At 39.9% G+C, this 18,440-nt stretch overlaps 1 protein-coding gene across 2 annotated transcripts in view; it reads right to left on the reverse strand.

Moving 5' to 3' along the window:
• Window positions 1-17,971, reverse strand: part of STK26 (serine/threonine kinase 26) — a 53,653-nt gene extending 35,682 nt beyond the window's left edge. The window contains exons 1-2 of one of the 2 annotated variants that reach the window (XM_074277723.1): window positions 17,641-17,971; window positions 12,899-12,931 (exon numbers count right to left, since the gene is read on the reverse strand). In XM_074277723.1, the coding sequence (XP_074133824.1) occupies window positions 12,899-12,931; window positions 17,641-17,682 (75 nt within the window). In that variant the 5' untranslated portion in view covers window positions 17,683-17,971. The remainder of the gene's footprint in view (window positions 1-12,898; window positions 12,932-17,640) is intronic. The other variant, XM_074277724.1, reaches the window with a different exon arrangement.
• Window positions 17,972-18,440: the final 469 nt, after the last annotated feature.

Raw genomic sequence — 18,440 nt, forward strand, 5'->3', positions numbered from 1 at the left:
CTCAAATTCCTTTGCCTGCCATTCAAGGCATCCCATCTGGTACCAATGGGCCTTATCTCCTACTATTTTCTCTCTCTAATAGTCTACGCTCAAAGCAAACCGAATTACTTTTTTGTCGTCCCCTCAACATAGCCTGTGCACTCCTGCCTCTGGCCTTTGGTCACTCTGTTCTCTATACCTAGAATGCCTTCCCTTCCCCCCATTCTCTGCTTGTCAAATTCCTACCCAACATTTAAAGGCCACTGAAAATGCCACCTCCTCCATGAAGGGCTTCCTAGACTGCCCTTCCATTCAATAATGGGCTCACAGCACTTTGTTTTGTGCCTCTCTTCCAGTTATCTGTGTACATCATATGCCTCTCCCTTCCCACTATAGGTTAAGCTTCAGGGGAGCAGAAAGCAGGTCTAATCTACATGATATATCTTCTATCCCCCCAACCACACCCAGTGCCTAGCACATTTATTAAAGTTATTATTTTATAATACTTATAAAACTGAAAGTTCTGCACATTTTGATTTCTGTGCAGTTCTAAATACCGGCATAGAATAGGGAGCTCTCTGTGGCTGTTCCTTTCAACCTGCCCCAGTTTGGGGGCTCTTCAGACCTAGGGTAGGGACCTCCCCTATGAGGAAACTCATTCCACCAATGAATGCAGGCAGGGACCTTCTCTTAAGTGCTACAGTCTTAGACAAAATGCCTAGGAAATCAAAAGGTGAAGTGACTTGCCTGGAGTCATTCAGCTGGTAAGTGTTAAGAGATGGGACTCCGATCCCTCTATGCCTGCCTCTACAGCCACTGTGATACCTCAAGCCACCTCTCTTCATATTTGGAATACGGACCCATTATTTTCCCCTCCTTTCCAGAAGGCTGCAATAGTAAGCATTTAAAAAAAGCCAAATCCCCCTTAAAACCAACTCCCTAAATTAAAAGTAGGAAACCGAGCTTATTTTGCAGTTAGATAAGTCAACATGGGACAGAATTCTCGAATGAAAGGAAGTGATTCATTATTTGATCTTAAGTTCCCTAAAATCCTTAATGTGAGAAAAAAAATGAATCACCTTCCTCTCAAAAACAGGCCCACGACTTGAAATAAATGAGAGATGCCAAAGCACTGCCTAGTTTATGTGGCTCTATGTTTGTGACTTTTCTGGAGGAAACCCAAGATGAGGTTTCTCACAAACGGTCAGGAGCTGGTCAGGTCAAGGCAGCTAACTGGGCTCATAAAGAAAGCAGCTAGGAAGCAAAGACTGAGAAATATGGAAACCAAAGCAAGTTTCAATTTTGTCCACCTTCCTTTCTCTCTATCACCAAGAGAGATCAGAGACAGAAAGGCTGGGAGTTATCTGGCATGTAGTCTAACCTTTCATATTGCAGGATGAGAATCAGACATGTTGAATGCTCCCAAGGTCACCTGGATGTGAACAGCTCCTCTGACTCCGAATGGAAGTCTTTGCCCTGAACCAAGCTACCTCCCATTGCCACCATCCTACTACTGCATGAATCAAAAGTGAGGATGAAACTGGTCACATGACCATTAGATGCTACTTAGATACTAAGAACATGAACCACAAATATATAGTAAGCAATCTCTATCCTCAGAGGAAGAAGTGAGGATGTGGGTGGGTACACTGCACTGAAGCTGTTTAAGGCTACAAAATACAACCAGGAGAGTCACCTAAATACAACACATGTTCTCCAAAATGCAACACAGCAAATAAAATGTTCAGGACCTTCTGCCCTCACCCCAAATCTCATCTCTTAGTGATGATGATCATCTTAATGGAATCACAAGTCAAAGCTGAAAGGGATCTTAGAGGCCAGTTAGTATCTGAAATATGATTTGAATCCAAGATCTTTTATTATTATACAGGGCGAAAGGACTTAATAATACTAGAATTCTGACAGAAAAAATTACCAGCCACATTACCACATCTTATCTATACTGTCTCAGGCCTCAGATATCAAGATTTAAACACAATGTGCTATGGAATGGGAGATAGCTTTTAGTCTTTAGGGCAGGGGAAGAGGGAAAGGAAGGAGGAGAGTAACAGAATAATTTCCCTTTAAAAAAAACTTCATTTCTAAAGTTACATAAACAAAACATGTAAAAACTTCTATTAACATTCATTTTCTTTTCTTTGTTTACTTTACTAAAGTTTTTTTTATTTTTCAAAACATATGCATGGACAATTCTTCAACATTAGCCCTTGCAAAACCTCGTGTTCCAATTTCTCCCCCCCTTCCCCTACATGCCAAGTAGTCCAATATATATTAAACATGGTAAAAATATATAACATTCATTTTCAATGCATAATTGGGACCTTTGTATTTGTCAACCTGAATATCACAGGACAAGCATTTTTTTTAGACTAACTTACAATGTCAAAATTGAAAAAAAAATGGGGTCAAAGTATGTAGGCGCTTCTTAGTTTTTTCCTTGAAAATTAGACAGAAGGAATTTTCAAAATCTGCACACTAATTCTGACAATGTTGATCCATTTTTGCTTTTAAATTTGGATGACTATACCTATTTCTCAAAAAAAGGGGGCTGTCTGTTTTTTCTTTGGGTGTCTGTCTTACATACAACTGCTCTAGTAATTTATCAAAATAAATATCAGTGAGGTTTGGTGTTACTGAACATTCACTTGATGTTAATAACAGTCTTTAAGACAAAACACAAACTAAGACTGCCATATTGAGAATTCAATCAGTTTCTAACTTCACAATATCAAGTTTATCTTTTAAAGCTTTGCTCCCCTCTCTAAACACACACTCAGTGAAGACCCAACTAAATGCAACTGTAAACTTCCCAATCTTTATAAAACTTAAAAAAATCAGGAGGTCTAAGGTCACAAAGAAATCAAAAGTAAGATTAATCAAAGGGACAATTGAGATTTAAATGCATAACCAACCACAAGAAGTCCAGGCCTAACGTGATCAAGCATACTGTATTAATTAGGAAGCAGAACCCTGAATTTTAGCTATCACTCTACATCCATACCATAATAACAAATTTTTTTCTTCTCTGAGTGTTCTGGTCCTTTTCTCATTTTCTCTCCATGCTCCATGAATATCATATTTCATGCTAAGCAACAGACCTAAAATGTTCTTTTATTTCCACTTTCCAGGGGAGTTACAAGGCTGCATCTGTGTACCTGCTACTATACCTCTTCCCTCCACACCAATATTTCCATATATTTCAATTCCATTCACTCTTAATACTCTGAATCCCACCAGAATTTAGTAGGACAACCTCCCCCTACTCAGATTTGGCCAGGAGATTCACTTTGTCCAACCCTAAGGCTTGGAGCTAAAACCTGCTCACTTCACTAAAACACCCCAAATGACAAATCAGGTATTCAATCAAAAATAAGGATTGCTACTAAGTCAGGTATAAATAATCACTTTTAACTAAGAGTCAAAACTTTTTATTAAAAAAAGCAAATACCATCATAATCCTAAGAAAAGTATTTCCATGTCACTCAGAAAATCTGCAACATCAGGAATTCTGTGTGAAGGAAGATGCCTATAAAATAGAAGCATTCATAAGTACCTCTCTATTTCCCCCTCAATTCATACTGAAAAAGCAAAGGTACTCTACAGATGATAATTTATACAAGGTAATTAAACACAGAACTTAATTTTAACAGTATTTATACTTGAATATTCAATAATGTGCAGGTACTGAGCTATTTGCAGAGAAAACTTTATTTTAATAACATATACAAATAGTCTTAATAAAATCCAGAATCAAGAAGACACAGTAGATGAAAAGTCAGACTAGGAATCAGAAAGAAGACCCGACTTCAAAACTTGATTCAAACACAAACTGGTGGTGAGACCATAGGCCTAGTCTCTTTATCAGTCAGCATCAGTGAAAGAAATTTCTGTACTGAGAGTTCCACATGTGAACAAAACACTGATGTGGACCATAATGAAAGAAACCGGGGGAGTGGGGAAGCATTTCTTCCCCAAAATGTTAGACTGTACACTTGGAAAAAGATTTTATGAAATGTTCACTTTAAAAAACAAAAAAGGAATGATTTCTGGCTGTTAGCATACCTGACTGGTGAAAAGGGCTATAAACCCAAAGAAGCCCATTCAGCTTAGGGCAGAAGCAAACTATAAAGTGCATTCATTACCACTGTAGATTACTGGCACTGAAACTAAGCTGTCATTCATTCACAGAGTAATTAAAATGCTTTGGGCAGTTTGCTACACTACAAGATAATGAGATCGTGAACCTGAGCTGATCCATACCCTATCAGTTTTCGGTCCCTACCAGCTCTAGAATCAACGCCTAAGAAGAAACTTCCTACCTAACAATAATATGCCCAAAGAATCATCTATGTTATGCTCTGAAAAGGTCTCCTTAGCCCCATCAAGTCTGGTAATTTAACTGCTCTCACCTCTATCACCTTCTCCAATCACTCTTCCTTGAAAGCTAATCAAAGTTCCACTTTCTCCAGGAAGCCTTTCTGAATCCATCCTAAACCCTCACTGCTTTCTCTCAACTCCTTTGACTTTTCAGCACTGAAAATAAGACAGAAGAATTAGGTTTTGAAACTGTAGGAAACAGGGAGTCAGTGAAGACTTTTGAGGAGACTGATAAGATGAAATCAATATTTAAAAGAAGATTAATTTGACAAGGTACAGGATGAACTGTACTAGCCAAGGAAACTTACTTATTGGAAGGCAGATGTGAGATGATGAGGCTGTAGAACTAGGAGCAGATGGCAGAAGTGAGGCAAGTGAGACATTTTGTAGGAGCAAAAAAATGGACAGGGTTTCTTAACTAAATGATGACAGGCAAAGAAAGATATAGTCGACAAACTCCAAGTACTACATTGTGGCAGTTTTTTTTTCCCTCCCCTTTTTATTTATTTATTTTTTGCAGGGGGAGAGGAAGAAGGTTGTTCCTGTATCTTTATGACCCTCTTAAATCACCAAGGAGCCTAAATTATCTAGAACCTAATTATTCCATATGCTGTAATCTAATAATTTTAAAGCCTTGATTAATACTATTATTCTTACTGCTGACAAAGTGCCCAAGATGCTAATTGTGGAGTGAAGACACTCATTTGTTACAATGAAGAGGCAAATGTGATTACATTTGACACAACACTGCCTGCCTATTCACTTTCCTTCCCTAATAGAAATACTCTTTACTCTAAAATGCTGATTAAAAAATGTAATGCTGTTATGATCTTCCCTCCTGCTTTACTTTCTTATTTGAACAGCTAGAAAAATCTCCTAGATCCTAAATTTTTTAAAAAAGGAAAAGTTAAAAAATTACTTATCAGTGGTAGCAAACTACAGAAAACTTAACTTCAATAAGAATGGTGAAACAGATTAATAACATTTACTTCTTTTAGCCCAGAGGTTTTGGCTCACTTGGTTAAGTATTGTGTTGAGGCCAAAGTATAATCCATCTGAGAACTGATCATGAGTCAGTTGAGCATAGAGAAAAACTGTTCTATAGTCACATTGTATACCCCTGACCCTCCTCCCTTCCCCAGGTACCGATGGCCAGAGAAGGAAATGGGAGAATAAACCCAATGAAACCCCATTGCCAAGCTAGTGGAAAAACAACTCAACAAGGCCCACCTTCATCCCAAGAAAGACCACATTCTATTTACTATAGAAGACATAAATCCAAATTTTCAAGAGGCCTCTTTTTGTACACTATGTGCCAGATGTTTTAACTTAGCCACCTCTCAGCAGCAAATCAATTATACTCGAAATTAACAATTTCTACTCTCCATGTGGGAGCAAGCAGCTAAAGCAGATGCAATTCAAATTAACTTGGAAATGAAGTGGGGGTGGCTGTCAAGTGTTTTGGGGGGGGAATGACAATGTTTTATAAGTTCACCCAAATTTACTAGAATTATATTTCTCATTACATATGCATGTATTTGTTGAGGAGTGGTGGCTTGGTTTTCTGTTTTGTTCTTTTTTTTTCTTTGCTTTATACTAAGCATATTACACTGTGGCATAAACATTAAATTATTTTGAAAAGGTCTATGATGCAACAAAAAGTTAAATCATTCTGAAGGCTAACTTGTTCACATTTTATAAAGATGTTATTCTTTTCTACTGCATAAACTATAATCTCAGGTAAGAACACATATTATAATTAGTACTACCTTCCAGTTCTGCTGCACAGATTAAAAAGATGGGAATCGAGCAAAATCCCTACAGGTTACTTGCAACCAATTCATGCAATGCATCGATTTAAAACTAAGTGTATATGTGTGTATAAAAATATATGTGTGTATGTGGACGTATATACACATATATAGTCCACCAAAAACAATACATTTAGTTATAATTGCTTATTAAAAGGCAACAGCAGAAAATCATTTTTAACATTTAGAATTGCTTAGGTTTTTCTTTTTCTTTTTTTTAAGTAATTAAATTACCACCATCCCTTCACCTCCACAGCATTAACCAAATAGTGTTAAAAAGTCATTAGGCAAATTTCTTCAAGGAACTATATGAGATATTAACTCGACCTTGAAATGAGCTCAAGTGCTGTGTTAGTCATTCCCTGAGGGAAACCTCTAAGGTCAAGCAAGGCCCATATTGGGGAAATAACAGTGATATTAATATTAATTCATGACACTTGGGAGTGAATTAGGGTCCTTCTCCTCAACCTTCTATCTGCCCTCCTTCCCTAACTAACTACCCATATTGGCCTAACAGAATTCAATAACATTCTGAAATTTTCACTGGCTAATGAGTGCTAATCCACTTTGACTATAGAGAAAGAAGGCCACACGAAACAGTCTTAAAGGTCTAGAAACAATTTATTGGCCTAGGACAGACTCAGCCAAAACAACACATCTTAAGTAGAAAAGCAGCTGAAGTCACCACCCCTATGATGTCACCTCTTTTCCCATCTCTCACTAACTTTCCTCCAACCAAAAAACACTCTTTATAAACCTTTTACAATGTTTAATTTACCAAAAAAAAAAAAAAGCATGTTAGCACAATAAATTAAGAAACTTGCTAATCCTCTGACTTTAAAAAACTAGCTCTTCCTTCCTTAAGCAAGGCTTCCTTAATAGCATCAAAAGATCATTGTGCCCAAACTTTTGCAGAGATGAGTCACAGAAAAGTGAGGTATGGATTAGATAGTTTCATTTTATTACCAAGAATCATGGTGATTTTTGTTTGTTTGTTTGTTTTTTTAACTAACACGTTTACTAAAACCTTCATATTAATTCACTGAATAACTAGTCAAAATCCCACTTTGTCATTTTCTTTGCCCTTTGTGTAGCTTGGGATAGAAAGGGTGAGGAAAGGTTCTCTTTCAGCTGCAGTTACAGTTTTTCATGGAGGGGATAAGCAGTTATGAACAGAAATCCTTCAGGTACAAGGCTTCTTTTGTCTCTAAAAGCAGAATCCAAGGCTCCATTTTCCTCTACGTTCCCCACCACCCTAGAATCTGTATTCTGAAATGCCTACACCAAAAGAATGAGAAGGTATTTCTGTAACTCAAAAGTCATATACCAAAACTATGCTGTACAGCAGCTTTTCATTTTGCTAACTTTTAAACTAACTTATAATTATCAGAAGTACTATCTTCAGAGCAACTATAAAATATAAAAGCTTCCACAGGCAAAATTGAGCAAAGAATCAGACTTGTCAAATACAATTTATATAATAACCAATTCAAATTCAACAAATAATTAATTTTGATATACAACACCCTATATGGAAGTGATTTGAGTAAAAGTCCAGTAATTTAATACTAAGTATTAAAAAGGCATGAAAAATTAGTTACTATAAATGTATCTATCATATAGATATTTAGGATGATTATTCTGAAACCAATGTCTTAAGTAATCCCTTATATTTCATGTACATTAATGAACAACAATTTTACATGCATATATATATGTATATATATATATATATGTATATATATATATATATATATATATATAAAATATACATACACACAGGTCCAATTTCATGGGGTTTGCTAATCATTCTTCCCTATACATTGAAGATACTTAGTACCAAGAGGCCAGGGGAATATAAGTATAGATTTTAAATGTTTCCTTTTATAAGGCAGCAAAGCTTTTTAATGCTACTCTCCTAACTAGGAGAAAAAGTTAAAACTTTCTACCCCCAAATCAAAATATGAATGTATGATCTGTTGATTAGTGTACTTCTTGCCTCCACTTAAAGGAAAGGCAGGTAATAGGAAATGATTCCATAGTCTTGAGACCTTCCTAGTTCCAGCAGGCAGAAATGATGAGGTAAAGAGTTATAGAAAAATTAGGTCCTTATAAAGAATAATAATAATATTTAACACTTATATAGCACTTACTGTGTGTATGCACAATTATTACCTCACGTAAGCTTCACAACAACCCTGGGAAGGTAGTGATTATTCCCATTTTACAAATGAGGAAACAGAGGTCTTCCTAACTCCAGGCTGATGTTCTCTCCACTTCACCACTAAACTGCCAATCTATGGTTTAAATGATTGACCTTTGGCCTTTTTTTCTTTTGCTTGCATTAACAACTTGTTCACCAACTTGATTCTAGATATTGCCTACTTCTCCCACAACACTCATTTCTATTAAACAGTTACTAAGTAAAATCCTGGCTAAAGATAATATATCTCTTGGAGTAATGTGATACAGCCCAATGCCAATTTTTTAAGAGAAAATAAAATGGCACTAGCCATTTATACTTTAAAATGTCTTTAAATATTTCTGGATGAATCTAGATATCTTTGAAGTATTTTTCTCCCAACTGCCAAATATTCACTCCTAAGACTGATATCAGGCATGAAAACATGGTAGAGCAATATATTACATCTCAGGCTAGAAATCTCCTAACAAATCTAATAAAGTATGAATTTCAAATACAGTAAAGCCTGATTTAAGTTGATACTTGGAGGTTGTTTGTTATTCAAAGCAACTGATGCCTCAGCTAGATATTGTTCATTAATAAACATATTGAATAATCCAACTCCAGTTGATTTGAAGTCTGTTTTTCTAGTTCTAGGCATTTTAAATTGATTAGATTTGACTATGTTTCCCTTGTCTTTAGGGGAAAGGGAAAACAAAACCAGTCACACTAACTCAGTAATAAGGAGAGTGAACAGAGGCAACAATTTGTGCCCCTCATCAGTAGAAACACACACTGAAACAATTCCTTTACTTCTATGGGATTTTATAATTATAGCCTGAGTTTTTAAAAAATAAGAATACTAAGCCATTATCCTTTATGCACATCTCTCATGTACATTCTTCATTTTTCAACTGCAAGTTTCTAGTGACAGATCATACCTTCATTCTAATTTTGTTATCATGATCTAAACCATATTTACTATTATTCTGATTCCTTTATGAACATTAATCATTCTACTTACTGATCTACAATACATTGAAGTTTCTTAACCCCCTTTTCTTCAAACCCCTTAGCTCTCTCTACCAAAAGGAGAGAATACTACAGGTAGGCAAAGTAACTAATGTGCTGGGGCCCAAAGGCAACTTGGGGAAGAAACCTCTGTCTCTACCCCAGTAGGGTACAGATGAAGGGAAAGGCAAATTAAATATACAGAAAGATGCAGGATTCACCATGTGACTTCTTGGGGGTATAGGGAAACAAAGTCCATGGCCATCAGAACTACCAATTTGAAATATAAAAATAAAAAAAAAATCCACCAGCCAGTAAGACTAACTTTTAAAAAATGCAAAAACCTGAAAGGGACAGCTATTTTAACTTTGATCACCCCTCATTAAAGGTTAAGTCGTTTATCACTCCCATTCTAATTTAAAAACCAAGTAAAAAAATGAACCCTCTAAGTGGTAAGTTTTGATAACAGGGAAGGGAAGAAGGGGTAGAAGGGGTAGAAGGGGGAAGTGAGCAAAAAGAAACTCTGAAAAAAAATCACAGGAAATGAAGTAATAGTGAAAAGAAAGCCAACCAACAACTTGCATTTATAGAGTGCTTAGAGTACTGGGTATGGAAGCCCAAAAAAGTTAGGTTATTTTCCAGCGTTATCTAGGGTTAATCTCTCACCTTACTGGAGAAAGAAGAAAGGTCAAAGGAAGTCAGAGATATCAGTTTCAGTATATGGACAACTGGCTTATTTCTAGGCTATCTTTCTGAGATGTTTTTGAGCACATATAAGTGGATAATATCCATAAGACATCTCTTTTTATTGGGCACTTTTATATCACTCCTACTATGAAGCAAGAATTCAGGAATTGCAAATCTGATCTAAAGGAAAAGGACTCAGAAAAACAAACTACAAAAATAGGATTAACATCTGATTTTGGAAAAGTCCAGCTAAATTCAAGCTACCTAAGAAATATTTAGTATTTGTCAAACAACTAAGCTAGCTAAATCCTGAGAGGATCATCGCCAGGTTGGCTCTAAGGTGCCCGATTTTCCAACCACAAATTCTAGAAGACCTTCTCATTCATTTTAGAAGGGTCCATGAACACGGATAGGGGGAAATTACATTTTTATGTTCATTAACCTCTAACTTGGGTTACTGCTTACTAATATCCTTTTTCTTCCTGAGGCAATTGGGGTTAAGAGTTAGAAAGTATTAAATGTCTAAGGTTAGATTTGAACTCAGATCCTCCTCATTTCAGGGCCAACCATGCCATCTAGCTGTCCCTAATATCCATTTTTTTTTATTATATATATATATATATATATTATAATATTATCCCCCTAATATCCATTTTTGTAATGTGGAACCCTGTAGTGGTCTATCTAGCAAAGCCTAGTTAATTGACCCTTCTAAATGCATGAAACAAAATACATAGGACCATATAGGAAACTACTGCTGAAATACACTTATCAAAATATTTTTAAAGACAAGTTCATGGACCTTGGTTAAAACCCTCCATTCCAATGGGAATTTTGCATTTCTTTCAACTATGAATGAATATAGGTAACACTATTAGTTGGCAAAAGGGTCCATAGGGTTCACCAGACTTCCAAAAGGGAGACCAAAAAAAAAAAAAAAAAAAAAGGTTGGCAATAAAGGCTGCAATACAGAGCAACACCAATGAAACTGCAGATAATTGAGGTATATGCTGAACATATAGAAAATAAAAAAGCAAGACAGTTTCTGTCTGAGGACTCTAGTGGGTGAGACAGGATACATCAACAAGCATTTATTAAGAGCTTACCATGTAGCATGCACTGTAGCAAGCACTGAGGATACCAAAGCAGCAAAACAATGGTGCTGCCCTCAAGAAGCTCACATTCTAATGGCTGAAGCCACACATCGATATCCAGGGACATAGAAGATGGATGGGGAAATTAGCATTCATTAAGCACTTACTTCATGCCAGACACTGTGCTAGCAGATATAGCTAAGCTGAGTTGGTGTGGAGGGGCCTGGACAGGTAGGAAGGAGAACCAGGTTTGAAAGGGCTCTAAGTGTCAAATAGAATGGAATATTTGATTCTGGAAGTGACAGAGATCCTCTGGAGTTTACTAAGCAGAGAGGTAGCAGCTTGGGCAGAGTGATACTTCAAGTGGAGGAAGGACTGGAGAGGGAGACACTTGAGGCAGGAAGGATCACCATTACTCCAGGTGAGAGGACATGAAAACCCTAAACTACAGTGGGCACTGTGTGTGGAGGTCATAAAGACAGAAACAATCAAGACTTCACAACAGACCAAGTATGTGAGCTGAGTGAGAATGAGGAAGGAATCAAGGATAATACAGGGTTGGGGAACCTGGGTGCTAGACAGTTGCTACCTCACAAGGTTGTTGTGGAAATCAAGTAAAATGAAATTTCACAGCACTTTGTAAATTTTAAGCATTATAAGAATGGGAAGTAGGATACTAGGTAGCACAGTGGATAGAGGGCTGGCTCCGAGTTCAAATTTTTTGTCAGACATTTTTTTTTAGCTTGGTGCCCCGGACATGTCACTTCACTCCTGTTTGCTTCAGTCTCCACAACTGTCAAATAGTGATAATAATAGCAACTATCTCCCAGGCTTGTTGTGAGAGTCAAATGACTTAACATAGGCTAAATGCTATATAAATGCTAGCTAATATTATCCTTAAGTAAGATTTGATTCTACACCCCAAAATAACCATTTTAGAACCGAACCACCTCTAACAGCCAAGAGTACAAAGGCTTCTCGTCTTATCCTTGAAGATATTCTATCGAATAGTAAGGAATAAAAGTTAATGCTCGAAATGAATCCCATATTACAACTTTACATTCTAGCAAAGAACTGTTTTTCAAAACAGCTTTCCTATTAGCCCTTATAGGAATCCTAATTTATCGGTCCCACCTAATGTCTACTGTCTTATGCCTAGAGGGTATAATGTTGTCCCTTTTTATCCTTATAACTCTCTTAATTACCCACTTCCACATATTGGCAATATCCATGACCCCTTTAATCCTACTAGTCTTCTCAGCTTGTGAAGCAGCTAGCCTTGCGCTACTGGTCAAAATCTCCGCCAATCACGGTAGTGACCATATTCAAAACAAGATTTACATACTTATCCCCGTTAAAATGAATAAAGCTGCTAAGGGGGGAAAAAAGACCAGGCTAAAGTAAATCTATATCTACTTATTAAAGCCCCTACTATATGCAAAGCACCCCACTAGGCCTACAGAGACAAAAATGAAAAATCAGTCTCTTCACTCCTGGTCTGTATAACACAATGGGGAGAATGAGACGGAGTTTATATTTACAAATAACAATGATGCATGGGACAAGGACAAAGTACAACAAGAGAATTAGAGAGAAGAGCCACCACTTTCAAATGCATGCAGGGAAGGCTTTGTGGAGGGAGTGCTGAACTTTCAGGGGTTAGAAGGATTTCAACAAACAGAAATGTGAATGAATGAAATGAATGAATCAAAAAATCACTTATCAAAAGTGCTTACTGTGTTCCAGGAAGATGAGGCCGAGGCTCCTGCCTGCAGGAATGCACAGAGATAGGAGAGAAGAAAACATCAGGGTACAGTTAGTATTCTAGTTTGGAGGGGCTGTGGTATGAAATAAGGCTGGAAAGGGAGCTGGAGCCAACTGGACTGGCCTTTAACTGCCAGCCTAAGAAATCAGCATTCCCCCCACACACACACACACAAGCATGGAGCCCCACGGAAGATTTCTAAGCAAGGGAATATCAGACCTGGGAGTATCTGCATGAAGAGAAGGGAGAGACTAGAGGCAGAGAGGACAGTTAGGATGGGACTGAAATATTCCAGAATAGAAGCCATGACATTTAATGAAGGTAGTATCAATGTGAGTGGAAGGAGAGATTACTTTCAACTGAGGGGATCAGGGAAGGCTTCCTGGAAAAGGTGACATCTGAAGGGGGCCCACAAAGGTAGCAATATGGAAAGGGATGTATCAGAGTTAACTTGGAGGTCTTCAGCTGTAGAGAATGGGCCACTAACAGAATTAAGTAATTTGGGAAGATTAGGAGCTTAATTTGGGAAATGCCAAACTGGAGGTCATCCTATAGAGAGAACAGGCAGCCGCAAATACAGAGATGGAGATAAGGACTAGTTATCAAATTTATATACATATAGAAATACATATGTGTGTATATAGAAACATATATATACATATATATATATAAATATATATAAATAGGTATATAGAAATATGTGTATATATGTATGTAAACAGAAATATATGTATATATTATATATGCGGGTATATATGTATACAAATAGATATGGAGAAATACATGTATGTAAAATATATGTATAGGTTATATATGTGTATATGTATATAAATAAGTATATAGAAATACATATTTTTGTATGTATATACGTGTGTAGGTATGTATATTTACATATGATTTACATATATTTTATATAGGAATACACATATAACACACATTTGACAATCATCAGCACAAAAACTTAAGTTCTGGTGGGAATGAGATCATTCAGGAAGAACACAGAGAGATCAGTGTCCAAGGACAGAGCTTTGCAGAGAGACTTAGGAAGAGCCTCAGTAAGACAGGCAGGAGAATAAACAGCAGAAAAGCTGTCTGGGTCTCTCTTTTCTTCTACTCTTCTAAACCCTCTGCAATCTAATTTCCAACTTGATCCTTCAAAACAGCTCTCCCCACCAAAGGCAAGCCAGTGGCTCAGTGGGTAGAACACTGGACTTGGAGGCAGGAAAACCCAAATGCCAATCGTGTCTTAAACACTACCTACATGACCCTAGACAGGGCACTTGACCTATCAGCCTCAGTTTCCTCATTTGTAAAATGAGGGTAATAATAATCTGTCATCCTTGATGCCTCACTTGGCCCACAGAAGCCAACTCGTTGCCTATCTTCTTGTTTGCTTGTTATAATGATTCTCCTCCAGTGGAGCTGTGCCGCCTCTCTACTCAATAAACTTCAGTGGCTCCCTATCACTTCCAGGATCAATTATTCAATTCTCAGTGTGCCATTTAAGGCTCTTCAAAACCTGGCACCTTCCTACTGTTCTAATCTTTTTCTACTACTCCCCTGCACACATGCTACACTGGCCTACTTCTTCTCCTGTATGCACTGGCTGTATCTCATGGCAGAAATGCTCTCCTCCATCACCTCTGCCTGAGCGCCAAGCCTCCTGCAGCAGGAGGAGACCGTTCTCAGTGCCACCAGTTGTCAGTGCCTTCCCTCTGATATGACTTTCCATTTACATACGTGTGTGTGTGTGTATTTGGTATGTGCTCAAATATTTTTCCTGTTGCCTTTTCCATTTGAATGTGTGCTCCTTGAGGGCAGGGACCATGGTTTTGGCTCCTTTTACCAGCACCAAATTATATAGAGCTTGAGAGTTTGAAAGATTTGTATACATTCCCCACTTTAACCTTGTACCATAATTACCTAATTACTGCCCCCCCCCCCCATTTAACAGAACAGAAAACAAACTCCAAGACTTGCCCAGAGTCACACAGCAAATATCTCAAGGCAGCCTTCAAATCAAGGTCTTCTTAATTCCTGGAACCATAACCACTAGGTCATGTTGCCTCAAGAACAAGAGAAAAGTTGTGGTACACAAAGTATCTCTATGTATAGACTAGCACACACAGGTTATAGGAACAATACTGCAGTAGAAAGACATTGTTTTGATAATAAAAGCAACACTATACTTTGAGATTCTTAACATAGGAAAAAATATTTCCACTTGTAGCTAACAAAAAAATTACAATTTAAAAGGACTGTACCAAAAATAAAGTACTGTGTCTGTATTTTGAATGATACTGGAAAAAGAAGTTTCAGGAGGTTTGCTACCTAAAGTATCAGAATCGGAATGATTCCTGTGTCTTCTTCAAACTTTTTTTCCCCCGGTTTTAAACAAGTGACACAAATTCCTTTGTCTGAAAGTCAGGAATGCCGAATTGACTTAATAGATAGAACAGGTAATTCTATTTCAATGTCCAGTTTGGGGTCAAGGGAATAAGACTTTTGGGACGCTGATGACTTTCTAAAAAAGATTCTTGGTCCTAACTTCCTTAAATTGCTTTAGAAAATACTTTTAAAGGAGAAAATTATAAGAAAAATTATCTCGCTCCTTTTTTTTTTTTAATGTAGGTTCTAAAACATACGATTAACTTTAAAGTTTCTTTAGCACTCTGTATCTGAAACTTTCTTCCCACTGTTTTGGTTACATCTTCCTAAGGCTTTTTTTTTTTTTTTTTTTTTTTTTTTTTTTTTTTTTTTTTTTTTACAAAGTAATGGTCTTCCTGCTATGTGAGTATTGCATCTACAACATCACACAATGAATATTCAAAGTAGTCTGGACTTATGTTATGCTCATGTGGTCAGATATTTATTTTTAGGGCAGTGTACAAACTTGAGTGTGGAAAGCAAGAGCTTAAGAACTATGTTGGGAGTGGTAGTAGAAAGACTGGAGAAGTTAAAATTTCATTAAAGAAGAAGGCAGATAAGTGATTCTTTTTGTGTTCCTAATACCAATTTGAGGGTGAAAATCAATTCAAGAGTCCTACGACTACAATCTCGGTGGGAAGAAAGGAAGGGGCACAGCTTGTAATTGAGGAAAAAAAGGATTATTAATATAAATCACTTACGTACTAGAAAAGCAGCTAACAGGACAAACACTGAAGATGAGTGGCTAACTAATTTGTAAGACAAGTTTAAAGCGATTTGGAAACCACTTCACCAGAGTACCTCAACACTTACTTGAACTTCTGAGACTCCCAAACTTTACAAACAGTAACAACAATCACAGACATAAAAAAAGGAATTGTTACAAGGTTTCCATAGACTAAAGCAGAAATCATGTTTTACAAAAGAACTGACCGAGCAATTTAGAAGCTACCTACCTATTATAGTTTGGGGAGCTTAATCTATTCTATTTCCCATTTTTATTTTCTAAAAAAATAAGAAGTAAAAATTTGAGATTAGGCATTAAACTCTCCCTGAATCTATCAAAAAGGCCTAGTTATAAGGAGACCCTGGTAAAACCTGAGTTTATATTATAGATAGATAGATAGATGGATAGATATAGTTGTGAGAGAGAATAGAAATGACTTTTCCTTCTGAAGGACTTAAAAAGTCTCTTTTATGCAGGTTCCTGGAGGATTAAGTACTAAACTAAACGACATTCAAACCTCAATAAAACTTTAAAGGAAACTTTACAGGTGGCTGCAAACTCATGGTCAGGAATGCTACTGGAAATGGGGGGGTGCCTACTACTCCAACACATTTTTTCCAAACTTTCAAAAGTTTTCTTATTGTTATAAGAGGAGGGATGGAGACTTTCGTCTTCTTGGCCTCTCAGCTATTCACAGAAGACTTTTGCAAGCAATGGGGGGGGGGGGAGGGGGGAGAAAGGGAGCGTTTAGGGAAGAGGTTTATGCTCATTTAGAAAAACTAGTTCAGACTTGGATGGCATTTACTAAGTAGTCAGAAATGCAACGTCCCAAAAGTCTTCCTCGACTGCCTTCCTAAGGCTTAACAACTTTGCTTTTATAAGAAAGCGAAGGTGTTTGTGGGTTGTTTTTTTTTTTTTTTTCCTGTCAAGGGGAGGAAGGGAGGGGAAGGCGCAAGATGAATGATTCGGTAGAAATACACATTTGTCCTGCACACGCGTCCCGTCCCACCCAGGGCACAAAGTTCCGTCCCTTAGGAAGCTGGGCCGGGCCGGGGGGTAGGGGGGCGGAGAAGGGCTCCCCTCCATCGGGCAGGAGCTGGGGCTTTCCAGTTGGAGAGAGCGATGAGGGCTTCCCAGCTGGAGCAGTAGCTCCAAAATGAAAGGAAAAAGAGAGGGGAGAGCCACCTCATTCTACCCACAGGAAGAGCCCATTTAGTTGAGCGTCTCCTCCACCACCCCAGGGCCGGCCCGGCCCGCCCTGACTCCCTGGGGGAAAGGCCCATGGGGGCCCGAGCCCCCCACCGAGGGGCTGCCGCAGTCCTCCTGCCCGCAGCCCCCAACCTTGCCTTCTCCCCCCAGCGGGCGCAGGTGCTCGGGGACCGAGGGCCCCATTCCATCGCATCCCATCCCCTGCCGTCGGACGCCCCCTCGTCCGGGGAGTCCTCCCACCCCCGAGCCCAGCTCCCTGAGGGGAGGCCTCCGAGAAAGCCCCCTCCCCCCCGCCCCTGGGCCCCCTGGGCCGCATCGGGCCGCCCCTGGCGGCCTGGGGCCCTCCTCACCTGCATCCCGGGCACTTGAACGGCCACCGGCGAGTGCGCCATGGCGGGGGCGGCGGCGGCTGCGGCGGCGCGTTCTTCTCGGGCCGGCTTCCCCTCGCGGGCCTGCCCTGGCGGCTGCGGCGCCGGCGCCGGCACCGCGGCCTGGGGGGGCGGATGAGCGCGGCGTGTCGCCGGTGAGTGGCCCGGGACGGAGAAGAGGGGAGGGGCTGCGCAGGTGAGGGGGCGCTGCGCGGCTGCGGGCGCCTCAGCCTCCTCAGCCGCCGAGTCCGCGTGCCCCGGGGACGGCGCGCGAGCAGGGGGAGCGGGAGAGCTCCCCTGCGCAGCCGCCGCCGCCGCCGCCGCCGCCGCCGCCGCCGCCGCCGCCGCTGTTGCTGCCGCAGCTGCTAGAACTGCCGCCCGCCGCCGCCGCCGCCGCCGTCCGGCTGCGCTGCGCTGCCTCCCTCGGCAGAGCTCGCCTTGGGCCGCGCGGCACTGCGTGTGGCGGCGCGGTGCGGCAGCGCGGACTCCAGTGATGCGGTCCGCCGGCGCCTCGCCGTTTTTGGGCAGCTTGGGAGGCGGCGCCAGCGGGGGCTGGCCGGCCCGAGGGGCGGGCGAAGGGCGGGCCAGCGACGAGCCCTGCCCCTGGCCCAGGCCCTCCGGGGAACGGGGCCGGAAACGGAACGGGCCGGGCCCCACACAGGACCGGACGCGAAGCCTTTCAGCTCTTCGGGCTCCCGTACCGCTCCCAGGCAATGGAGCTGGGGACGGAGGCACTCTGGCCAGGAGCCTCGAGGGACTGCCGGGTCACCTCTAGGGGCAGT

Source organism: Sminthopsis crassicaudata, chromosome X, assembly GCF_048593235.1.
Source record: "Sminthopsis crassicaudata isolate SCR6 chromosome X, ASM4859323v1, whole genome shotgun sequence".
NCBI lineage: Eukaryota > Metazoa > Chordata > Mammalia > Dasyuromorphia > Dasyuridae > Sminthopsis > Sminthopsis crassicaudata.